At 37.9% G+C, this 26684-nt stretch overlaps 1 protein-coding gene and 1 non-coding gene across 3 annotated transcripts; both read right to left on the bottom strand.

Moving 5' to 3' along the window:
• Positions 1-1916: 1916 nt before the first annotated feature.
• trnaq-cug lies at positions 1917-1988 on the bottom strand. The gene has a single exon. It is a non-coding gene; the product is annotated as a tRNA-Gln (tRNA).
• Positions 1989-9825: 7837 nt separating this feature from the next.
• LOC121903650 (calcium and integrin-binding family member 2-like) lies at positions 9826-26396 on the bottom strand. 2 transcript variants are annotated; one of them, XM_042420880.1, is made up of 6 exons: positions 26224-26396; positions 25876-25910; positions 13606-13717; positions 12790-12937; positions 12497-12692; positions 9826-11000 (listed from the first exon to the last, which is right to left on the bottom strand). In XM_042420880.1, the coding sequence occupies exons 1-6, from the start codon at positions 26272-26274 to the stop codon at positions 10979-10981; spliced, it is 564 nt and encodes a 187-aa protein (XP_042276814.1). In that variant the 5' UTR covers positions 26275-26396; the 3' UTR covers positions 9826-10978. The 2 variants fall into 2 exon arrangements, with proteins under 2 accessions (XP_042276814.1, XP_042276822.1); XM_042420888.1 differs by lacking the exons at positions 25876-25910; positions 26224-26396 and adding an exon at positions 18647-18666.
• Between the last annotated feature and the right edge of the window lie 288 nt (positions 26397-26684).

Genomic DNA, 26684 nt, shown 5'->3' with positions numbered 1-26684 from the left:
TAAGCCAGTTGTTCAGTAGTTTGTAAGCTGATGCCTCTATTGATGGGATTATATCAAGTTCAAAACACATCTGAAAAGATCAAATAAGACCTGTAATTTACCTTATTTACTTTGTCTGCAGCTCTTTAAACTTCTTCCACAGTGATGTCGAGGTTCAGAGATGTATGTGGGTTATTTCCTGGTGTATTCACAGCCATCACTTTATAGCACAAATATCATTTAAGAACACATCAATGTGCAGAGTCTTTCTCCTGTTTACTGAGCGCTACCTGCCACCGTTCACAGTATCATTTCCATCAGGGTTCTCTTTGATTTCTTAGTATTTATTTATATAAAACTGTTGTGGGATGTTTCTTTGTAATCGATCCAGCTGTGATGTTGCTCCTCGTCTGAACTGCCTTTTGTGGATCCGTATACTCTTACAAAAATAAACTGCTCAGTGGTTCCTCACATTATATTTCAGTTCTGCTCATTTCCCTACACATTATATCACCAATTATCAATATTAATTTGTGTTTCTCACATCCTTCTAATTTACTAATAAGACAACAGACGACTTGGGTTGTCTGTAGTTATCTGTATTTTTTCTTCCAGGTTGGTACTTTCCTGAATTTCTTTAACTGACCTCCTGAGCTCAGCGTTCAGGGATCCGTACATGTTGTCCATCTTTGTTTACAGTGTTGTCCTTCTTTGTTTACAGTGGCTTCATCTCCTTCAGCAACACGTTTGTTTCTTTTCCTTCATCCTCCGTGTTCATTGATTTTGCCACCATGGCAGCTATTTATCACGTCGCTTTGACGTTTGTTTAGTAAATTATTTATCTCGCTTTGTAAATGTTTATCCACCAGAATTCCATTTGAAACTTTCCTTCTTTGTTGTGGTTTATGAGTTTTGACTACATTTATTCACAGACACAAGCGCACACATGGTGCTGTGGTCTTGGTCAGTATTTATTGTAACTTCTCCGATGAAGACACATTTTATATTATTACAGCTGTATTTTGCTATATTGTCATTGATTATCTGTTTGTACAGCAGCAAACACTTTAGTTATTGATTAATACATTAATACACACTAATATCTACTGACAGCTGCATTATAGAGAGTTATTAACCATTTATTAACTGTTTATAGACAGATGATTGATACATTACAGTGTGTTATAAACCAGTTATTATCTATACTGTTATAATTTATATATAATTTAATCTTTAACCCTTTCCACTCAGCCCTGGTTCCCAACATTACCAGTGTTCATTTCAGTCCAATGTTTCAGTTCATCTGTTAATTTATCAGTGAAGTTACACAAATATTAGAATACAAAAGTTTAAGTTTCATGATGTTGTGTTTTGTTGCTTCAGTCCTGCTGTGTTTTCAGTGTGTGATGTTGGAGCAGATCGGTCAGGTGTTCAGGTGTTCTGTAGGAAAGGTAAAACTGTTCTGTAGTAAATGATCTTCCGTTAAACTTGGTGTCCTCGTGGCTGATCAGAGATAAATTGTGTTTGTCAGCAGTAACACAGAAATTCTACATTAATGTTGTTCTGTGTGTCACCTGAGCAGGTGAGGCTGATGCAGCATTCATGTCATATGGGACGGATGGGAAAGATGAAAAAGATTTCCATGTTCACAACTTGCAAGCATTGAATGGGAGTTGTTCCCATAGTAACCCCGTTAAAAAGATGTTTCAGGTGTTTGTGTACCACGGATCAGTCTCCTCTGGTTTATGTCTTTATAGTTATTGATGTTTTTATAGAGATATATAGTGTATATGTCTCTCTATATATATATATGTTTATATAGATCTTCTGGTTTATATTTCGCTTCCTGCCGTGTCTTTACTTTACTTAGTTACAGGTTAACGTGTCTGTGTGAGTCGTTTATTTCTCTTCAGTTCAGCTGAGAGGAAAAGAGACTCAGGTTCCACCGAGATTTGAACTCGGATCGCTGGATTCAGAGTCCAGAGTGCTAACCATTACACCATGGAACCATGTGACTGTCGGGGGCGGGATTCATTATATTTAACTGTATACACTGATATATTTATTGATGTTTTCAGTGGATTATAATATAAAATCCAACCGACACGAGCCATTTGGAGGATTAAATCCGCTTCCGGTAAGAACCGATTCTGTATTTGAAACCGGTTTGGTCTGACGTCACACCATCCCGAAGCTTCAGTTACAGAAGAAAATAAAACGTTTAGTTCAGAAGTTAAACTAACGAGCTGTTTGATTAGGAACCATCTCCGCCATCTTCGTTAACGTCACACGGTATTAACGTAACGTTACGTAACGTAACGTTAGTATCACTAAAGAAACACGATCAACGTAAAGTTAACGTTCATTTAGTTAAAGTTCAGAGATTCTGAAAGGATCATTTTTATCACATGAAGGAAATTCTTTCGGCCTTCGGATGACAGCTGTTGTATGTTGTACAGCTTCAGTCACAGAGAAGAGTTCCTCCAGTACAGACTGCTGGGATTCCTCCAGTCCAGTGAACATTGTTTTACTGTAAGTTAACTTTCAGAAACATGTCCAGTACAACATGTTGATGGTTTACACTGAATGTCAGCTGTGAGTAATCAGATCCTTTACTCAAGTAAAAGTAAAAAGACTGCAATGTAAAAATACTCTGTTACAAGTATTATCAGATAAATGTAGTTAAAGTATTAAAAGTAAAATAAATTCGTCCCTTGTGACTCACATATTAAATTATTAAATAAAGTACATTGTTGATACTGATGCAGCATTTCACTGTTACAGATGGTTGAGGTGGAGCCAGTTTGAACCTCTGCAGCTGACGGTCCCGCCTCCCGCCACCAGGTGTCAGTGTAACACAACAAACAGTCACCTGACGGCAGACAGGTGTAACAGCAAACAGTTACCTGACGGCAGACAGGTGTAACAGCAAACAGTTACCTGACGTCAGACAGGTGTAACACAACAAACGGTCACCTGACGGCAGACAGGTGTAACAACAAACAGTTACCTGACGGCAGACAGGTGTAACACAACAAACAGTTACCTGACAGCAGACAGGTGTAACAACAAACAGTCACCTGATGGCAGACAGGTGTAACACAACAAACAGTTACCTGACAGCAGACAGGTGTAAAACAACAAACAGTTACCTGACAGCAGACAGGTGTAACAACAAACAGTTACCTGACAGCAGACAGGTGTAACAACAAACAGTTACCTGACGGCAGACAGGTGTAACAACAAACAGTTACCTGACGGCAGACAGGTGTAAAACAACAAACAGTTACCTGACGGCAGACAGGTGTAAAACAACAAACAGTTACCTGACGGCAGACAGGTGTAACAACAAACAGTTACCTGACGGCAGACAGGTGTAACAACAAACAGTTACCTGACAGCAGACAGGTGTAACAACAAACAGTTACCTGACGGCAGACAGGTGTAAAACAACAAACAGTTACCTGACGGCAGACAGGTGTAAAACAACAAACAGTTACCTGACAGCAGACAGGTGTAACAACAAACAGTTACCTGACAGCAGACAGGTGTAACAACAAACAGTTACCTGACGGCAGACAGGTGTAAAACAACAAACAGTTACCTGACAGCAGACAGGTGTAACAACAAACAGTTACCTGACGGCAGACAGGTGTAACACAACAAACAGTTACCTGACGGCAGACAGGTGTAACACAACAAACAGTCACCTGACGGCAGACAGGTGTAACAACAAACAGTCACCTGACGGCAGACAGGTGTAACACAACAAACAGTTACCTGACAGCAGACAGGTGTAACAACAAACAGTCACCTGACGGCAGACAGGTGTAACACAACAAACAGTTACCTGACGGCAGACAGGTGTAACACAACAAACAGTCACCTGACGGCAGACAGGTGTAAAACAACAAACAGTCACCTGACGGCAGACAGGTGTAACAACAAACAGTTACCTGACGGCAGACAGGTGTAACAACAAACAGTCACCTGACGGCAGACAGGTGTAACAACAAACAGTTACCTGACGGCAGACAGGTGTAACAACAAACAGTCACCTAACGGCAGACAGGTGGATCGACCTGTTTGAAGGAACTTTTTTATTATTGAAACATCGTCAAAAGGACAAACAAATCAGAAATGGAAGAGACGTTAAGACATAACAATTTTATGTTTTTAATTTTATTATGAAGTATTTATTTATTTATAACACAAATATGAATGTTAATATTAATAACAATGATTAAATTAGATAAAACAGCTTTATTAATCACCAACGGAGAAACTTATTTGCCATCAATTCAACATACAAACAACAAACAACACAGACACTGTATCACTGACACTGTAGAACACAACTAATAAATAACACCATAAAAAGCCGTTTGAGGTTTGATAATCAGCTGAAAGCTGCTGTGGATCTGGACCACATCTAAAAGTGTTCATTAAAAAATCATAATAATGTTATTATGTGTTTTCTTTATATCTTATTTACTAAAAAATATATTTATGTATATATGTAATATTTATTATTTATTTATTCTAACATTTATTTTAATACTAGTATTAATATAATTGAACTACACATTTCTCATGTTGCTTCATCAGAGCGAATCTGATGAATCTGATGCAGCAACATGAGAAACACAAAGTTAAATCCTTTTGTTTTAATGAAATAATGTCAGTATGACGCACTGCTTCAGTTATTATTATTTATTTAATCTAACATTTATTTAAATACAAATATTAATATTACTATGTTTTTTTCTTTTAATCTATTTAGCTAGAATATTTGTATTTATTTATTTGCAGTTATTCTTATTTGTGTTCATTCACCACACGTTCTGTTTATGTTTCCTTTATGTTGAAACTTTCTGCTAATTCTATTTTTAATCTTAAATCTGCTGCCGTTCTGTTTTCAAAGCATTCTTCCTGTGAATTGTTAAATATTACACACATTTCACATGTCTTCTTTACCGTCTTCTGAATGTACTTTACATTAATGTATCTGAATCTTTTTCAATTTGAATTTGACATTTGGGGCACAAGAATTATTTAGAAGGCCGAAGAAAAGAAAAAGAAACTAAATCTAGTGAACTATCATCGTCTCCCTCATATTTTATGTCATTCTTTCCGATATTTAATGTGATGAATATAAAATCTTGCTCATTTTCCACGAAGGTGAGAAATAAAAGAAACCAACAACCAAAACCGCCACAACACTTGTGTGTGTCAGAGCTGAGATTAAAACCTGCAGCAGAAGAAACCCGCAGACTTCCGCCATGTTTTATATAAACACAGACAGCAGAAGAAAGTGGCTGATATTAGATTCATGTGTAACTGAAGCTGAGGATCCATGCAGGAAGCTTCCAGGTGACGATCCAGCAGACAGTAACGACATCGATCTGCCTGAAGTGACGGAAACATGAGAGGCAGAAGCACTTTAACAGGCGTCAGCTCTGCAGCTCAGACATCCATCAACAGTCAGTCAGAAAGACTTCTGTTTGTCTCTGAGACAACAGGTTTTATCTGAATCTTAATTTGAGCTTGATGTAGTTAAAGTATTGCAGTAAAAGTACATAAGTATTATGAGCTTGATGTAGTTAAAGTATTGCAGTAAAAGTACATAAGTATTATGAGCTTGATGTAGTTAAAGTATTGCAGTAAAAGTACATAAGTATTATGAGCTTGATGTAGTTAAAGTATTGCAGTAAAAGTACATAAGTATTATGAGCTTGATGTAGTTAAAGTATTGCAGTAAAAGTACATAAGTATTATGAGCTTGATGTAGTTAAAGTATTGCAGTAAAAGTACATAAGTATTATGAGCTTGATGTAGTTAAAGTATTGCAGTAAAAGTAGTGGTTTGGTCCCTCTGACTGATATATTATTATATATGACATCATTAGATTATTAATAGTGAAGCATCAGTGTTAGAGCAGCATGTTACTGTTGTAGCTGCTGGAGGTGGAGCTAGTTTACACTACTTTATATACAGTTAGCTAGTTTAGTCCAGTGGTTCCCAACCTAGGGGTGGGGCCCCTCCAAAGGGTCAGCAGATAAATCTGAGGGGTGGTGAGATGATTAATGGGAGAGGAAAGAAGAAAAAACAAAGTTCTGATACACAAATCTGTTTTCAGTTTTTGGACTTTTTCTCTAATCTTTGATTTTTGCTGAAATATTGGATCATTTGAACATTTATTGAAATGAAAGCATGTGAGAAGTTTAGAGGGAAAAATCACTATTTGGTGGAGCTGTTAACAACTCATAGACATGTGAAATGTGACCCCGACTACACACTGCTTTTTGTAAGACGTCAAAAGCCAAAAAGGTTGGAAACCACTGGTTTCATCTTTAACAATGTGTTGTATTTTAAAAGCTTGTTATATTATCCATTGTGTCAAATCTTCATCTGAAAAGTAACTAAAGCTGTCAAATAAATGTAGTGGAGTAGAAAGTACAATATTTCTCTCTGAAATGTAGTGGAGTGAAAGTATAAAGTAAGGAGTTTTTAGTAAAATGTACCTTTATTATTATTGGAGAAGTGAAGTGATATTTAGGACAGAAAATGTGGAATATGAGATAAATAATTTGGTTCATGATGTCCAGTTTATATAAAGATTTATGTTCTTTTGTGACACTGCAACTGTATATTTATTGTTTTATAATCCCAAAGCTGGATTGATCTCGTATTGGGCCCAAGCGGCAACCTCCAGGGCTGAAAAGTGAAGCCAATGCGGAAAACCTGCATTCCATCTAATGGCCAGCAGGGGGCGACTCCATTGGCTGCAAAAAGAAGTCAGATTGTATTGAAGTCTATGAGAAAATGAGCCTACTTCTCTCTTGATTTATTACCTTAGTAAACTGTTTCCTAATGAGTTTATGACCTCAGTTGGTAGCTTCAAGTCCTCTTCAATACAGCATGATGTTCATTTTGTAAATTATGGTCCCATTTAATTTAAATTTGACAATAAAGCAGCGTATGCTTTAGGGCGTGGCTACATTGTGATTGAAGAGGCGCTACCACAGCGACAACATCGCTTATGTAACGTAACCATAGGCCTAGCTGCTGCTATTCCACAGTGTGTTTTCAGTTCACTAAAGTTAATTGAACATTGTGATTGCCTAAAAAAAAGTCTTGTTCAGTGTTTGGTTTTAATAAAAGACCCATTAATGAGTCGGATGATCAGTTTTTCCAGTGAGTACATTTTGTTTTAACGGTTTTAGGCCTGTTTTTTGCTCGCGAAAAGTAGCATTAGCATTAGCATGCTCACTGTTAACCATAGATTGTAAATGCACTGTGCTAACAGAACTAGCAGCTAGCGCTACGGTCAGCGCAACCCTCCCGTCCAAATATGGTCACTCCTGGCTCCAAAAATCAAACATGGCGACAGCCAAATCCAAGATGGCGACGGTCAAATCGCTACACTTGAGGCTTCAAATCGACAGTTCGCAAACCGATGGGTGACGTCACGGTGACTAGGTCCATATTTTTTACAGTCTATGATATTGACCCCCTACTATACACAGTAATACTCTATTACATGATTAATCAATTGACAAAAAATTACACAGCAACACTTTTCTCTTTGTTCCTTCAGTTGGATGTTGTTCTCTGTGCAGAGTTTGTTTTCACATTCATCTACTGAAGGAGGAGATGATGATTTCGGGATTTTTAAAGTTGTAATTATGCTTTTTTTACTGTATAAAACATATCAGGCACACTTTATCTGGTGCAGTAGGGGCAGTCTGGTTTTAGAGTGCATGGCACATAGACAGCTCTTGTTAAGGTATATAATGAGCTTCTGCTGACTGCTGACAGGTAACTGCTCGATTTTAGTTCTTTTAGATTTAAGTGCCGTATTTGAGACAGTCGACCACGGGATCCTCTTACATCGCTTGGAAACTTGGGTAGGACTCAAGGGCTCGGCTCTCAGCTTATTACATTCATACCTCTCCAACAGAACTTTTTCCGTTGCTCTGGGTAACTCTACTTCCTCGATGGCTCGGTTGAGTCGTGGTGTCCCTCAGGGTTCTGGTCTTGGTCCCCTCTGTTCTCTACATACATGTTGCCTCTCAGCCATGTTATTCAGAGGCATGACGTGCTTTACGCTCAGTTATATTCAACATCGAAACCCACAGATCCCAGCAGCCAAGCAAATCTTACAACTTGCCTTTCTGGTATTAAATCTTGGACGTCCCAACACTTCCTAAAATTTAATGATGATAAGTCTGATATCATTCTGTTCAGTCTCCCAAACTTCATCAGCTGTTTTGGTGCTAATCTGGGTGATCTGATGAGTAATATTAAGCAGGCTGTGAGGAATCTAGGGGTAATATTTGATGCTGATCTCTGTTTGACTATCAAGACAAAAATGTTGGCAATTCCTGTTTCTTCCAGCTCGAGATAATCTCTAAAAGTCGCTCATTTTTAGCAGTTGTTGATTTACAAAAAGTTGTACATGCTCTCATCTGTTCTCAGCTTGATTATTGCCTCAAACTTTACTCAGGTGTCAGCAAACCATCTCTAACTGGTACAAAACGCTGCTGCTTCACTTATTACTGGGAAGAAGCATATGACCTCCCTGCTCGCCTTCCTCCACTGGCTCCCTGTTAAATTACGCATTGAGTTTAAAACTTTTAAAACTTTTTCACTTTTAAGGCCTTAAATGGCCTTGCATACGTTTCTGATTATTGACCTGGTATGAGTCCTCTCAGCCATTGAGATCCTCAGATGGTGACTCCCAGCTCACGGTCGGTGAATGATGGTGATCAGACTTTTGCTATCAAAGCTCCCACACTATGGAGCTCTCTGCCTGCTGAACTCACACACACTAAGTCTTTAGCTTCTTTTAAATCTCTTCTTGAAACTTTTCTCTCTGTAAAAGCTTTTGGAAATGTTTGATATTATATTTATATGTATTTTTGTATGTCGTCTTACATGTGTGGAGGCGATCTTTAAAAAAAACCAACAGCTGGTTGCAGCCTTACAGTCCTATGATGGAATAATATAAGATGTCCCTCGGTTTGATAAATCACAACTTTACAACTAATGAGCTCAATAGAAACTATTAAATAATAGAAACTATTAAAGGTATAATATGTAATTATTCCACATTAAAATGTCTAAAAACAACTAGACCTATGTTATATATGTTGTTGAGTTGTGTACTTACATTATACTAAATGTTTCCAACAATGTTTAAACTCAGAGAAATCTGTAATTTAATCAAAATAACGGACCGTTTCATTTGGTCACCTGTCGATGGCGTCATACCTCCTCTACCAAAGAGTAAACACGTACAAGATGCACACGGCGGCGCTGTGTTTGTCCGCTACAATGGCGTCTACCAAAGAGTAACTTACACACATACAAGATAATACATCGGCGTTGTGGTTGTTCCACACAAACTGTTATAAATGGACTTTTATTCAGTTTTAAGCCACATTTTCATGATAAATTTAGGTGGTTTTTAACTATATCTTTTAGCCGGAAGAAGGATTTTAGTCATTGGACGTCTGGATCTAAAGTCAGAAATAAACCGAACAAGTGTTAGCAGCAGCTCGGCTAACAGCCCGTACCGGACGTCCGGTGGTCACCGTACATCGTCGGAGAAACACTGATTTTTTAGGTGAAACAGCTTTATTCAGTGTTTTTACCTGTAATCTCCGGGTCCGTTTGTTCTGGAGAGGAGGAGACCTCTGCGGGTAAAAACATCCCGAATGATGAACACTGGAGTAATCCTATCCCGGTGAAGCTGGTTATTTAACAACGAAGACAACAACTCCCATGATCCCTTGCTACTTCACACCGTCATCACACTCCGTCTGTTGTTATTGTTTTGATTGAGACGCCTAACGGCTGAAATTACATGTTGTGTGTTTAAAGTCTTCAAACAGAGTCCCTCTTCAGGACCAGGACCAGCAGATGGAGGATGGAGGAGCTGTCAGACTGGACTTCACTGCTGCTAATTCAGAACTAATTAGTGATTGATCAGATGATGTGGAGTTGATCTTTGTCTTGTGTTTGACACACAAATAAATAAAAGAAGGCTGTTTTTATAGTGAATCTCATGATCATCTGAAGACATTTGAAAGAAAAGCTCAGAACAGAAGCTGAAGCGTCCTGTTCCTCAGAGTCGGCCTGATGTTCTGGATCTGATGGCTTTTCTTTTGTAAGAAGCTTCATGGAGCAGCAAAGCAACAGAGAAAAATCTTTTATTTCATTCTGGCCCGAAAACATTTTCTGTTGAACGAGTGACAGCTGTTATATCAAGTTTATCAGAGACAAAGTTTACAGGTGAGATGACAGAGAGCCCTTCCATCAACTGAACTACAGTTTACTATGATTGTCATTATGCACCAGTACGCTTCACTAAACCACATGTACAAATAAACAACAGCTAGAAGCAATTTACAACATGCGCTCCATGAAGAAAGATTGCATAGCTCTTGACTGTTTTGCCCTTTAAAACTGTGCTTTTTTAAAAAAATCCTGTCAGTGATCTGGCCTTTCTGCAAAGCACTGAAGTCAGAAAAGCCCTGATCTGTTTCCTCTGCAGCGTCGTCCTCGTTCGTGCAGGACAGACCGAAATCAGCCCCGGTGCAGAAACACTCTCTTGATATAAAATCAGCCTCGTCTTGGTTTATCGCTCCTGAACATCCACCTCCAAACAGCTCAGATTTAACTGAGGAGAAAGGTATCATGCAGTCTCTCTCTCTCTGAAATGTCCCCGCTGTCACTTTTGTAAGACGCAAATTTGGCCCAAAAAAAAACCAGCCTGTGCTTCTGAGTCCAGAGGAGACTCTGTCAGGTCTCAGGTTCTGCCGGAGAAGAAGACTCTCCACCGGCGATAGAAAGGACAGGCACTGTGTCGAGGTGGGACTGAGGTTCAGGTGGAGGTGGAGTCTGGAGGATGAACACCGTCGGATCAGGAAGCGGGTCAAAGTGAGACATCTTTCCTCGGCAGGATCTCAGCTGCTGCTGTGACGGCGGCGTCTCATATTCGTATGTGGAAGTTACTGCAGACAAGACAAACAACACAGAAAGAAGAGATTTATTTATTATAATACTGTAAAATCTCAGGCTGGTCCCCTCAAAAGTAACTGCTGAGGGAAATAAAGAATCAATAATCTGGCCGATGAAGGGTGGATCCATATCTGTGATTGGTTGTTGCTTCATGTGATCAGTTGACAGTTTTTACTTGTCGTTTTTTACAAGTTTAATAAATTTGACTTTCATCTGAGAGCTTTTTCTGATTTTAATTGAGATTCTTATTTTCTTTTATTTCAATTTAATTTCTGTTTCTTTGATCTGACGTTACTGGAACTGGTTTCATCTGTTTTATCATAAAATGTAATGACTTTATAATTTGTTGATTTCTACAGAAGGTCCCTCGAGCAAACACAGGTGCTTCCCTCTTCTTACCCTCCACAGACTGTAAAAAACGTCTATTTATCTAGTTAAAGTGCACAGTTCCTGAATAAATACAATAAAAGTACTTTTAAACAAGAAAATAAATGACATGACTCTCTTTTAGCTGTTTTTACTCTCTACCAACTCCTGAGGGAAATATCTGGCTCTTTAGCTGCTAAATGCTCCACTATGTTCACCAGCTAGTCTACAGCTAACTGTGAGCAGGTAGTGTTCAGCTTTCTCTCTGAAAACGACGCTATGAGACGCTGAGAGTGAACCAGAACAGTAAAGTTGCAGCCGGACAGATAAACAATGAGCTGAAACTCACTATAAAGCTCCGTAAAGCCGAGAGGAGCTGCAGAGTCTCTGTAGGTTCATGACTACACGCGGCTCATAGTGATGAACCTGAACAAAATGGTTCAGGATGTGAATGAAGATCTTGATGCCAAAGCTGCAGCGAACGATTATTTTCATTATTGACTCATCTGCAGATAATTTTTCTCAATTCATAATTTGTCTATAAAATGTCAGAAAATAGTGAAAATATCCGTCACGATCCCATAAAGCACAAGGTTTCACAAAAAAAAAGATTTTCAGTTTAGTGTCACAGACACAAAAGCTGCAAAAACTCACAATCCAGATGCTGGATGTAAGAAAAATTAGATTTTTTCTTGCTTGGAAAATAACTTAAATAATGAATCAAGTATCGTTGCAGCTCTACTTGATGACATCAACATGTATTACAGCCTGCGCCTTAAATAAGCTGAATTAAAAGGTTTGTCTCTCAGTTTTATCTTTCTCGTGTCTCTCAGGTTCTGTTGTGTTAGATGTGACTGTTTGTTTTATTACTTTATTCTGTTGTAAGCTGCTGTTTTGGCCAATTCTCAAGAGACTTCCTGGTTAAATAAATGAATTCATTGAATCATAAAAATCTAATAAAACAATCGTTATGAAGCAAGCGTTCAGATGACGCATTCAAAAAGAAGGTTTGGATTTAGGATAAAATAAGATTTGAGATGCAGGCGAGGAATAAAGGATGAAACAAAGTTTGTGTAAAAGTTAAAATAACAATCTGAATAGTTCAGTGAAGGAGAGAAAATACCTCAGGAAGTCCGGAGCCTTGGAGATCATGTTCTCGAAGTCGGAGAAGGAGAGCTTGTTGTCTCCGTCGAGGTCGGCCTCCTCGATGGCTTTATCACACACCAGCGTCACCTCCTCCGCCGTCAGCTCGCCTTTGGTCAGCTTGTTCAGGGTCTTCTGCAGGTCCTCCTTACAGATGAAGCTGTCCCTGTTGAAGTCTGGAGCAGAACCAGCAGAACCAGCAGAACGTTTCATTGTACTGTCATGTTACAGACGCTTCACACACAAACAGAATCCACACGACAAACTCGTTACCGTAAATCTTGAAGGCGTGAATGGTCTTCAGCTCTCTGGGGGAAGTTTCACAGAGTGCAGAAAACATGTCGACAAAGTCGTTGAAGCTCAGGTTCCCCTGACCGTCCTCCGAGAACGTCTCCACGATCCTGTCTCGGAACGGGTTCTCCTGTCAGGGAACCGTTACTTTAGTTTAGTTATTTACACTAATTAGACACAGACTCCTGCTCTGGTATCAGCTGATTAGAGGCAGTTCCCTTAGTTAACAAATCAGCTGCTCCTCTTCCCATCATCCAGATCCCAGTATTCCCATATTCATCACCAGCACCAGTGTCTGGACTCCATCAGGTATCCTGCTCGCCTTCACTTCCCCCTTATAAATATGACATCATGATAGGGTCTAATCGCCAAAGACTTCTCACTTTTCCATCCTATTATGTATGTTCAATAATACTTATGTCACTTATAAAGTTTACATAACAGATCATGTGATATGACGTAATGCTTCAAACAGCATCAGGACCTGACAGCGAGCTTATTTCACAAGTTTAGTTTATTTAACTTTAGTTTAGTTTAATTCTTTTAATTTAGTTTGTGTAACCATGGTAACTGGACACACTAACCTGTAACCATGGTAGGTGCACACAACACTAAACTGTAACCATGGCAACTGAACAAAGATGGAGACAGCTGGAGCCTCAAAGTATTTAGAAGACATACAAAAAGAAAAACGAGACTGAAATGTGTTCTTGTGACTAAAACTGACAGAAATCTCAAACATTCCCCTCAAACACCGACACTACGTCCACCTGTACGCAGGTGCAGGTGAGGACTGACCTTCAGCTCAGGCATGGTGACGATCAGCGTCAGAGGAACTTTGATGTCCGGATTGTTGGTGTAATCCAGCGGCACTAAATGTGGAGCCAGCTCACGATATCTGCCATGTAACCTGCAACACAACACAGGACACCAGACACAATATCACTGATATTTACTGAGTTGCAATTATCTATCGTCCTCAGATTTTTTATCAGCCATTGTTATTCCTGATGCCCACCGCCCCAACCATGCTGTTTTATAAAGTTTTAAAGTCCGTCTCTCTAAATGAACCTATAATCACTGTGTTACACCTCAAACACTCCACAAGTCCTGCAGATATAATGATCCCTAAATTCTTCTGTGATGTTCTGGATGTGACTGCCCTTCGGCTGGTCTCAATAATTAACAGTTCTTTATCCCCTGGCTGCATCCCAGAATATTTGAAGACGGCTTGTGTGCAACCACTCATTAAAAATCCGGCCTCGATCCATCAGAAAGCAGCAATTACAGACCAATTTCAAAATTACCTTTTATTGCAAAACTCCTTGAGAAGACGGTGTCCCTACAACTCCTCGAAGCATTGAGACAAAACAACATTTTGCTTTAAACAGCATCACAGCACTGAGACCGTGCTTATTAGAGTCACAAATGACCTTTTAAGAACGGATGATTCTGGTGAATGTTCCACTCATGTCTTAAGTGCAGCTTTTCATACAGTTGACCCACAGTTGAGAGGCTTCATCACTGTGTTGATAAATCTGAGACGGCTTCGAGGTGGTTTTGTTCTCACACCATGTCCTAACAGCAAGCAAGCGTCCGACTATTGCATCACATCGCATAACATCAAACACTTTCTGTCCACGCTGAATCTATTAAATATGCACTTCTGTTATGTCATGTAAACAAACCACATATCTATCAGCCGTGTACTCAACATCAGACTAAACACCCAAGTAAAAGATGGGTGAGCACTCGATATCCTACGTTTGTACTTTTTAAACAGTAAACACATTTTATTTTGTGATATTTACTGGAAATAACACAATATAGCCAACAGCAACTTAACCAGAAACTTCCAGCTCCCTGGTGATCTCCCTGCAGCCAGCTGCTACCATTCCAATACAAAACATAGTAATCAAACTGATTTTGTCGCTGACACTCACTCGCATATCATTCAGTTAAGACAGTGTTATTTAACAAATTGGAAAGTTTTGGTTTGGTCCCTCAGGGGTCGATACTGGGACCGATATTATTTTTGCTGTATATGCTCCCACTTGGCCAGATTACACATAGACATGAAATTTGATTCAACCGCTACGCTGATGACACACTGTTGTATCTCCCAGTAAAGCCTACCGAGATTTCAAACCTCTCCAATCTTACAAATTGTCTAGCAGATATTAAAAACAGATGTCAGCAAATTTTCTTAAATTCCAGAGAATGGTCCATCTGTCGGGCTCCTCGGGTGTGGACCGACCTGCCTGATGAACTCTGGCTCGCTACATCAGTGTCTTCTTTGAAATCACTTTTCAAGACTTATTTATATCGAAAGGCTTTCTTATCAATTTTCTTTTCTTTTATGTTTATTTTCACTCTTAACTATTGTGTTATACTGTGCTTTATTCTTGACATTGTACTTAAGTCTTGCACTGCTCTGTTTTAAGTTTTAATTCACCCGTTGTCTTTACATTTTATCCTTGGTGTTTTATGTTTTTTCATCCATTGTTTTTAAGTTTTCTTCCTCTTGTATTTCTTACGCCTGCCTCTTTATTCATACATGACTTTGTATTTTATTGCTGTGTTTTATGGTTGTAAAGCACTTTGAAATGCCGGTTTTGATGAGTGCTATACAAATAAACTTTATTATTATATTATTATTTCACAGATCCCTTGCAATTACACCACGGACCACTAGGGGTCTGCAGACCCCCCAGTTGAGAAACAATGCAGTATAGCCTCAGAATATAAAAATACACCTGAAGTGCAAAATATGTGTCCTTTAAATACCGCTGTTGGTATGAAGCACTGGATGGTTTGAAATACATTTCTGATCTGCTGCTCCGTTATGAACCATCCAGACCTCTCAGGTGGTCTGAGGCAGATCTGCTTTCTGTCCCCAGAGTCCAAACTAAACCTGGAGAAGAAGAAACTCTGAGAAAACTGCAGGTCTGCTGCTACTCTCAGTTCTTAACCGCACTGTAAACTATATTGTCCTGTTTTATCTGTCTTATTCTATTTTAGCTTACTTTTATTTTCTATTAAACTCCTTTTAAATGATATTTAGTGTGTCTTTTTATGTTTTATGTAAAACACTTTGAATTGAGATGTGTTTTGAACATCAGAAAATGTCCTGCAGTGAATAGCAAGCTCCTACCTCTCTGTATTGATTAGTTCATCAATAACCGAGTGTGAACCTGAAGGCAGCCCAGAGGAGGAATCAGAGGTGTGATAAATGTGGAGAGAATCACCTGAAGCAGCAGCTCTCACAGCCAGCGTTCATTATATAACCATGAGTGTTAATAGCTGCCATAAATCTGCTGCAGTCACAGCAGAGCAGCTGAAATAACTGCGACCCGCCAAACGCTGCAGCTGCACTAATGAGCGCAGCCAGAAACATCAGCAGACACAGTTTTAATTGTTGGCGGAGAGATTTCAGACTGTAAGTCATCTGCTGCAGCTCAGTGCCGTCACACAGACGGAGACACTGACAGCAGATTTACAGCAAGAGGATCTGATGAAACTACAAACACAGTGCTGGAAAGTCACTGAGTACATTTACTCAAGTACAACTTTGAGGTACTTGAACTTTACTTGAGTACTGCAAAGTATAGAACCAAATAGGTATATGAAATAAGACTTTTACTGCTCCCATTTATCTGACAGCTGTTGTTACTTTTCAGTTTCAAAATTTAAATAAACTAACATGATCCAGCCGGTACAAACAGTGAACATTTACCTGCACTAATGCAATCACAAACACATACAAATACACAATAGTAATCAAAAATGGGGTCTATGGAGGAATGTATACTGCTGTGCTTACTACTGATTCACTCGCAGAGGACAGACTGTCCTGTCTGAATGACGAGATGACAAAGTTTAACTGGAGCTTCATTGAACTGGTCAGCATGATTGTTTTGAGTAGAAGAGAAGCTTTCTCTTGTTGTTTAATGCTTTAGCGACCTCTGTCTGCAACGCTTAGACTGCAGCTTGCACTTGCATGTGTTAAGAATTTTCAGGTGACACAATCCAGAACACAACAACCTGTGTGGACCATGTTTGAGGCCTTACACTGCATTATTTGTCACAATAACTGCCACATCTGTGACATTACTGAAGACAAAACCAGATGTTTCAGTCTGGTGAGTCCTTGTTAACAAAAAGCAGTGTGTAGTCGGGGTCACATTTCACATGTCTATGAGTTGTTAACAGATCCACCAAATTGTGATTTTTCCCTCTAAACTTCTCACATGCTTTCATTTCAATAAATGTTCAAATGATCCAATATTAGGCCTATGGTTACGTTACATAAGCAATGTTGTTGCCGTGGTAGCGCCTCTTCAATTACAATGTAGCCACGCCCTAAAGCATACATTGCTTTATTGTCAAATTTAAATTAAATGGGACCATAATTTACAAAATGAACATCATGCTGTATTGAGGAAGACTTGAAGCTACCAACTGAGATCATAAACTCATTAGGAAACAGTTTACTAAGGTAATAAATCAAGAGAGAAGTAGGCTCATTTTCTCATAGACTTCAATACAATCTGACTTCTTTTTGCAGCCAGTGGAGTCGCCCCCTGCTGGCCATTAGATGGAATGCAGGTTTTCCGCATTGGCTTCACTTTTCAGCCCCGGAGGTTGCCGCTTGGGCCCAATACGAGATCAATCCAGCTTTGGGATTATAAAACAATAAATATACAGTTGCAGTGTCACAAAAGAACATAAATCTTTATATAAACTGGACATCATGAACCAAATTATTTATCTCATATTCCACATTTTCTGTCCTAAATATCACTTCACTTCTCTAATAATAATAAAGGTACATTTTACTAAAAACTCCTTACTTTATACTTTCACTCCACTACATTTCAGAGGGAAATATTATACTTTCTACTCCACTACATTTATTTGACAGCTTTAGTTACTTTTCAGATGAAGATTTGACACAATGGATAATATAACAAGCTTTTAAAATACAACACATTGTTAAAGATGAAACCAGTGGTTTCCAACCTTTTTGGCTTTTGACGTCTTACAAAAAGCAGTGTGTAGTCGGGGTCACATTTCACATGTCTATGAGTTGTTAACAGCTCCACCAAATAGTGATTTTTCCCTCTAAACTTCTCACATGCTTTCATTTCAATAAATGTTCAAATGATCCAATATTTCAGCAAAAATCAAAGATTAGAGAAAAAGTCCAAGAACTGAAAACAGATTTGTGTATCAGAACTTTGTTTTTTCTTCTTTCCTCTCCCATTAATCATTTCACCACCCCTCAGATTTATCTGCTGACCCTTTGGAGGGGCCCGACCCCTAGGTTGGGAACCACTGGACTAAACTAGCTAACTGTATATAAAGTAGTGTAAACTAGCTCCACCTCCAGCAGCTACAACAGTAACATGCTGCTCTAACACTGATGCTTCACTATTAATAATCTAATGATGTCATATATAATAATATATCAGTCAGAGGGACCAAACCACTACTTTTACTGCAATACTTTAACTACATCAAGCTCATAATACTTATGTACTTTTACTGCAATACTTTAACTACATCAAGCTCATAATACTTATGTACTTTTACTGCAATACTTTAACTACATCAAGCTCATAATACTTATGTACTTTTACTGCAATACTTTAACTACATCAAGCTCATAATACTTATGTACTTTTACTGCAATACTTTAACTACATCAAGCTCATAATACTTATGTACTTTTACTGCAATACTTTAACTACATCAAGCTCATAATACTTATGTACTTTTACTGCAATACTTTAACTACATCAAGCTCATAATACTTGTGTATATGGAGTATTTTTACATTGCTGTATTGGTACTTTTTCCTCTTCTCTTCACTCTTCTTCTTGACTTTGTTTTCACTTCATCTGCTGAAGGAGGAAAGAATCTCTGAGTTCACCTTAAATCTCAGTTTAACACCTGGACGTACCTGCAGGAATTATGACATCATAACTAGTGTGGAGCCAATTGTTATAATAATTCCACTCTTATCTGTGTTCCCTCACTTCTATAGTTAGAGTTCAAACCACTAAGGGGTAGAACCTTGAAAAATTCCTTGAAAAAATTGTGAACATGTCCTCGTCCTTGCAGCTGCTGTCTGCTCTCAAACAAAGATTGTTTGTGAGTAAAGATGCATCACTCTGTAACATTCTGTGTTTCTGTAGTTTCCTCTCCAGAGAAATGATCAGCTAAACACCTCATGCCAGTTAAACATCTCCCCCCGACATGCATATAAAATACTTACTTTGAATAATTATTTGTGTCTGATATGTTTTTTCCACAAAAAAGTTAAATTATCTTGTTTAAATCCTTAAATCATTGTCTCCTCCTTTTCCTTTATTAAAACCCCAGAACCTGTGAATCTGTAAATATTGTTGGTTTCTAAAGTTTCCTGTTGGACACCAGATGTTCCTCCTTCACTGTAAAGTTCATCTCAGTGTTTGTTTCCACATCACACCTGTGTCAGTTGCATACTGGACCGTGATTGGCTCAAAACTAGTTGTGATGTCATAAATCCTGCTCGTAAACCCAGAGTTCAGTGAGCTCAGAGAAACTTTCCTCCTTCGGCAAAACAAACTCTGTACAAACATCATCGACACTCAAACATTCAACAAGAAGAAGAACACATTTTTGAGTGGAGACGGACTTTAAAGATCAGATCAATATGTGAATCTGATCAGCTTCAGTATTTGGAGTCAATAGCTGCAGCTGTCAGAAACATTTATCTACAGTTCATAAACAATAAACACTGTAAAGTTATTTTAACTTTAGTTCGTGCAGATGTAGAAAAGTAACCTGAAAAGATTAAATGAGTGGATTCAGATTTGATCAAATTACTGTAGACTACTGTAGACTACTATATTACTGTAGGCTACTATAGATTACTGTAGACTACCGTATATTACTGTAGGCTACTGTAGACTACTATAGATTACTATATTACTGTAGGCTACTGTAGATTACTGTAGACTACTATATTACTGTAGGCTACTATAGATTACTGTAGACTACCGTATATTACTGTAGGCTACTGTAGACTACTATAGATTACTATATTACTGTAGGCTACTGTAGATTACTGTAGATTACTGTAGATTACTGTAGACTACTATAGATTACTGTAGGCTACTGTAGACTACTGTAAATTACTGTAAACTACTGTAGATTACTGTGGATTACTATAGATTACTGTAGGCTACTGTAGACTACTGTAAATTACTGTAAACTACTATAGATTACTGTAGACTACCGTATATTACTGTAGACTACTATAGATTACTGTAGACTACCGTATATTACTGTAGGCTACTATAGATTACTGTAGACTACTATATTACTGTGGACTACTATATTACTGTAGACTACTGTAAATTGCTGTAAACTACTGAGATTACTGTAGATTACTGTAGACTACCGTATATTACTGTAGACTACTATAGATTACTGTAGGCTACTGTAGACTACTGTAGATTACTGTAGACTACTATAGATTGCTGTAGACTACTATAGATTGCTGTAGGCTACTATAGATTGCTGTAGACTACTGTAGGCTACTGTAAATTACTGTAAACTACTGTAGATTACTGTAGATTACTATAGATTACTGTAGGCTACTGTAGACCACTGTAAATTACTGTAAACTACTGTAGATTACTCTAGACTACTGTAGATTACTGTAGACTACTATAGATTGCTGTAGGCTACTGTAGACTACTGTAGATTGCTGTAAACTACTGTAGATTACTATAAATTACTGTAGACTACTGTAGATTAGTGTAAATTACTGTAGATTACTGTAGGCTACTGTAGATTACTGTAAACTACTGTAGATTACTGTAGACTACTGTAGATTACTGTAGGCTACTGTAGACTACTGTAAATTACTGCAAATTACTGTAGATTACTGTAAACTACTGTAGATTACTGTAGACTACTGTAGATTACTGTAGACTACTGTAGGCTACTGTAGATTACTGTAAACTACTGTAGATTACTGTAGACTACTGTCAATTACTGTAGACTACTGTAGGCTACTGTAGATTACTGTAGATTACTGTAGACTACTATAAATTGCTGTAGGCTACTGTAGACTACTGTAAATTACTGTAAACTACTGTAGATTACTGTAGACTACTGTAGATTACTGTAGACTACTATAGATTACTGTAGGCTACTGTAGATTACTGTAAATCACTGTAAACTACTGTAGATTACTGTAGACTACTGTAGATTATTGTAGGCTACTGTAGATTATTGTAGGCTACTATAGATTATTGTAGATGACTGTAGACTACTGTAGATTACTGTAAACTACTGTAGATTATTGTAGATTACTGTAGACTACTATAGATTATTGTAGATTACTGTAGACTACTGTAGATTATTGTAGATGACTGTAGACTACTGTAGATTACTGTAGACTACTGTAGATTATTGTAGATTACTGTAAACTACTGTAGGCTACTGTAGATTACTGTAAACTACTGTAGATTACTGTAGACTACTGTCAATTACTGTAGACTACTGTAGGCTACTGTAGATTACTGTAGATTACTGTAGACTACTGTAGGCTACTGTAGATTACTGTAAACTACTGTAGATTACTGTAGACTACTGTCAATTACTGTAGACTACTGTAGGCTACTGTAGACTACTGTAGATTACTGTAGACTACTGTAGGCTACTGTAGATTACTGTAAACTACTGTAGATTACTGTAGACTACTATCAATTACTGTAGACTACTGTAGGCTACTGTAGATTACTGTAGATTACTGTAGACTACTATAAATTGCTGTAGGCTACTGTAGACTACTGTAAATTACTGTAAACTACTGTAGATTACTGTAGACTACTGTAGATTACTGTAGACTACTGTAGATTACTGTAAATCACTGTAAACTACTGTAGATTACTGTAGACTACTGTAGATTATTGTAGGCTACTGTAGATTATTGTAGGCTACTATAGATTATTGTAGATGACTGTAGACTACTGTAGATTACTGTAAACTACTGTAGATTATTGTAGATTACTGTAGACTACTATAGATTATTGTAGATTACTGTAGACTACTGTAGATTATTGTAGATGACTGTAGACTACTGTAGATTACTGTAGACTACTGTAGATTATTGTAGATTACTGTAAACTACTGTAGGCTACTGTAGACTACTATATTACTGTAGGCTACTATAGATTACTGTAGACTACCGTATATTACTGTAGGCTACTGTAGACTACTATAGATTACTATATTACTGTAGGCTACTGTAGATTACTGTAGACTACTATATTACTGTAGGCTACTACAGATTACTGTAGACTACCGTATATTACTGTAGGCTACTATAGATTACTGTAGACTACTATATTACTGTAGGCTACTGTAGATTACTGTAGATTACTGTAGATTACTGTAGACTACTATAGATTACTGTAGGCTACTGTAGACTACTGTAAATTACTGTAAACTACTGTAGATTACTGTGGATTACTATAGATTACTGTAGGCTACTGTAGACTACTGTAAATTACTGTAAACTACTATAGATTACTGTAGACTACCGTATATTACTGTAGGCTACTATAGATTACTGTAGACTACTATATTACTGTGGACTACTATATTACTGTAGACTACTGTAAATTGCTGTAAACTACTGAGATTACTGTAGATTACTGTAGACTACCGTATATTACTGTAGACTACTATAGATTACTGTAGGCTACTGTAGACTACTGTAGATTACTGTAGACTACTATAGATTGCTGTAGACTACTATAGATTGCTGTAGGCTACTATAGATTGCTGTAGACTACTGTAGGCTACTGTAAATTACTGTAAACTACTGTAGATTACTGTAGATTACTATAGATTACTGTAGGCTACTGTAGACCACTGTAAATTACTGTAAACTACTGTAGATTACTCTAGACTACTGTAGATTACTGTAGACTACTATAGATTGCTGTAGGCTACTGTAGAGTACTGTAGATTGCTGTAAACTACTGTAGATTACTATAAATTACTGTAGACTACTGTAGATTAGTGTAAATTACTGTAGATTACTGTAGGCTACTGTAGATTACTGTAAACTACTGTAGATTACTGTAAACTACTGTAGATTACTGTAGGCTACTGTAGACTACTGTAAATTACTGCAAATTACTGTAGATTACTGTAAACTACTGTAGATTACTGTAGACTACTGTAGATTACTGTAGACTACTGTAGGCTACTGTAGATTACTGTAAACTACTGTAGATTACTGTAGACTACTGTCAATTACTGTAGACTACTGTAGGCTACTGTAGATTACTGTAGATTACTGTAGACTACTATAAATTGCTGTAGGCTACTGTAGACTACTGTAAATTACTGTAAACTACTGTAGATTACTGTAGACTACTGTAGATTACTGTAGACTACTATAGATTACTGTAGGCTACTGTAGATTACTGTAAATCACTGTAAACTACTGTAGATTACTGTAGACTACTGTAGATTATTGTAGGCTACTGTAGATTATTGTAGGCTACTATAGATTATTGTAGATGACTGTAGACTACTGTAGATTACTGTAAACTACTGTAGATTATTGTAGATTACTGTAGACTACTATAGATTATTGTAGATTACTGTAGACTACTGTAGATTATTGTAGATGACTGTAGACTACTGTAGATTACTGTAGACTACTGTAGATTATTGTAGATTACTGTAAACTACTGTAGGCTACTGTAGATTACTGTAAACTACTGTAGATTACTGTAGACTACTGTCAATTACTGTGGACTACTGTAGGCTACTGTAGATTACTGTAGATTACTGTAGACTACTGTAGGCTACTGTAGATTACTGTAAACTACTGTAGATTACTGTAGACTACTGTCAATTACTGTAGACTACTGTAGGCTACTGTAGACTACTGTAGATTACTGTAGACTACTGTAGGCTACTGTAGATTACTGTAAACTACTGTAGATTACTGTAGACTACTGTCAATTACTGTAGACTACTGTAGGCTACTGTAGATTACTGTAGATTACTGTAGACTACTATAAATTGCTGTAGGCTACTGTAGACTACTGTAAATTACTGTAAACTACTGTAGATTACTGTAGACTACTGTAGATTACTGTAGACTACTGTAGATTACTGTAAATCACTGTAAACTACTGTAGATTACTGTAGACTACTGTAGATTATTGTAGGCTACTGTAGATTATTGTAGGCTACTATAGATTATTGTAGATGACTGTAGACTACTGTAGATTACTGTAAACTACTGTAGATTATTGTAGATTACTGTAGACTACTATAGATTATTGTAGATTACTGTAGACTACTGTAGATTATTGTAGATGACTGTAGACTACTGTAGATTACTGTAGACTACTGTAGATTATTGTAGATTACTGTAAACTACTGTAGGCTACTGTAGATTACTGTAAACTACTGTAGATTACTGTAGACTACTGTCAATTACTGTAGACTACTGTAGGCTACTGTAGATTACTGTAGATTACTGTAGACTACTGTAGGCTACTGTAGATTACTGTAAACTACTGTAGATTACTGTAGACTACTGTCAATTACTGTAGACTACTGTAGGCTACTGTAGACTACTGTAGATTACTGTAGACTACTGTAGGCTACTGTAGATTACTGTAAACTACTGTAGATTACTGTAGACTACTGTCAATTACTGTAGACTACTGTAGGCTACTGTAGATTACTGTAGATTACTGTAGACTACTATAAATTGCTGTAGGCTACTGTAGACTACTGTAAATTACTGTAAACTACTGTAGATTACTGTAGACTACTGTAGATTACTGTAGACTACTGTAGATTACTGTAAATCACTGTAAACTACTGTAGATTACTGTAGACTACTGTAGATTATTGTAGACTACTGTAGATTACTGTAGACTACTATAGATTACTGTAGGCTACTGTAGATTACTGTAAATCACTGTAAACTACTGTAGATTACTGTAGACTACTGTAGATTATTGTAGGCTACTGTAGATTATTGTAGGCTACTATAGATTATTGTAGATGACTGTAGACTACTGTAGATTACTGTAAACTACTGTAGATTATTGTAGATTACTGTAGACTACTATAGATTATTGTAGATTACTGTAGACTACTGTAGATTATTGTAGATGACTGTAGACTACTGTAGATTACTGTAGACTACTGTAGATTATTGTAGATTACTGTAAACTACTGTAGGCTACTGTAGATTACTGTAAACTACTGTAGATTACTGTAGACTACTGTCAATTACTGTAGACTACTGTAGGCTACTGTAGATTACTGTAGATTACTGTAGACTACTGTAGGCTACTGTAGATTACTGTAAACTACTGTAGATTACTGTAGACTACTGTCAATTACTGTAGACTACTGTAGGCTACTGTAGATTACTGTAGATTACTGTAGACTACTATAAATTGCTGTAGGCTACTGTAGACTACTGTAAATTACTGTAAACTACTGTAGATTACTGTAGACTACTGTAGATTACTGTAGACTACTGTAGATTACTGTAAATCACTGTAAACTACTGTAGATTACTGTAGACTACTGTAGATTATTGTAGGCTACTGTAGATTATTGTAGGCTACTGTAGATTATTGTAGATGACTGTAGACTACTGTAGATTACTGTAAACTACTGTAGATTATTGTAGATTACTGTAGACTACTATAGATTATTGTAGATTATTGTAGATGACTGTAGACTACTGTAGATTACTGTAGACTACTGTAGATTATTGTAGATGACTGTAGACTACTGTAGATTACTGTAGACTACTGTAGATTATTGTAGATTACTGTAGACTACTGAAGGATTTAACTAATTAAGATGCTGCAGTTGACAGTAATCTGAGGACGTCATGAATGTGCAGCAGCCTCATGAAGCCTCTGAGGCCTCCAGATCGACTCCTGCTCATGAGGCTGTTAGTGGATTTTGAAACAATCCCACCAGTAGATGTGGAAGACGTCTGTAACTCACCGCAGGATCTCTTTGCGGGTGAAGAAGGTGCAGTCCTGTGGAGGGACAGACAGTCAGTGAGTCACAGGGAGGATCTGCTTTCACACCATCAGTCAGCCAGACAACAGCAGGATGCAGAGGCTGGAGGCTGGAGCTCAGCCAATCAGCAGCAGGAGAGTCATCCTGACATCTGCTCTATTCTATCTGTATCTACTCTACTCTATTCTGTTTCATTCTGCTTTATTCTGCTGGTCACAGGCGGTAAAGCGCCGTCTCTTCACCTTCATTAACATAATTTAGGTTTAATCTGATCTGATTCCTGATGTTCTGTTTGCGGTAAAAACCCGCGTCAGCGCGGTGCGGAATCACCTGGTACGCCTCCAGCTGCTCCTCGGTGAAGGTTGTCTGCTTGTTGCCCATCCTGCTCGGCTGCTTCTCCCATCACACAGCGGCATCACACTCTGTTTACATCCATCCAGCAGCAGCTGACCCGGTGTACAGCTGCTCCTCCCGGACACAGCTCCGCTGCCAGCGGCCGCTTCAGCGCAGAGGAGGTGGAGGAGGAGGAGGAGGAGGAGGAGGAGGAGGAGGAGGAGGAGAGGCGGTGCGGGACCAGCGTGCTGCCTTCAGGTGCTGCTCGTTATGTTCAGTATATACAGCCTGTTCAACAGTGATGAATGAAATGTACACATGTTATTGCACATCTTGTATTTCAAACTATATTAATATACAATTTGTAGGTGCAGCGGGTTTTATAGTGTTCCAGAGTTATTGATCAGTGAGTTAACTGTTCATCAGGGTGACAGAGAGGAAGAAGCTGTTGTCTGCTG

Source organism: Thunnus maccoyii, chromosome 1 (assembly GCF_910596095.1).
Source record: "Thunnus maccoyii chromosome 1, fThuMac1.1, whole genome shotgun sequence".
In the NCBI taxonomy this organism is placed as follows: Eukaryota; Metazoa; Chordata; class Actinopteri; order Scombriformes; family Scombridae; genus Thunnus; species Thunnus maccoyii.
Note: the sequence above shows the minus strand (reverse complement) of the source record. Positions and strands in the feature narration are given on the sequence as shown.

Bases quoted from the DNA above. Each gene is read 5' to 3' on its own strand.
- LOC121903650 (XM_042420880.1), bottom strand. From the start codon at position 26,274: ATGGGCAACAAGCAGACAACCTTCACCGAGGAGCAGCTGGAGGCGTAC. The intron at 25,911-26,223 runs GTGATTCCGCAC...GTCCCTCCACAG, and splicing joins AGCAGCTGGAGGCGTACCAG to GACTGCACCTTCTTCACCCG. The intron at 13,718-25,875 runs GTGAGTTACAGA...GTTGTGTTGCAG, and splicing joins ACCCGCAAAGAGATCCTGCG to GTTACATGGCAGATATCGTG.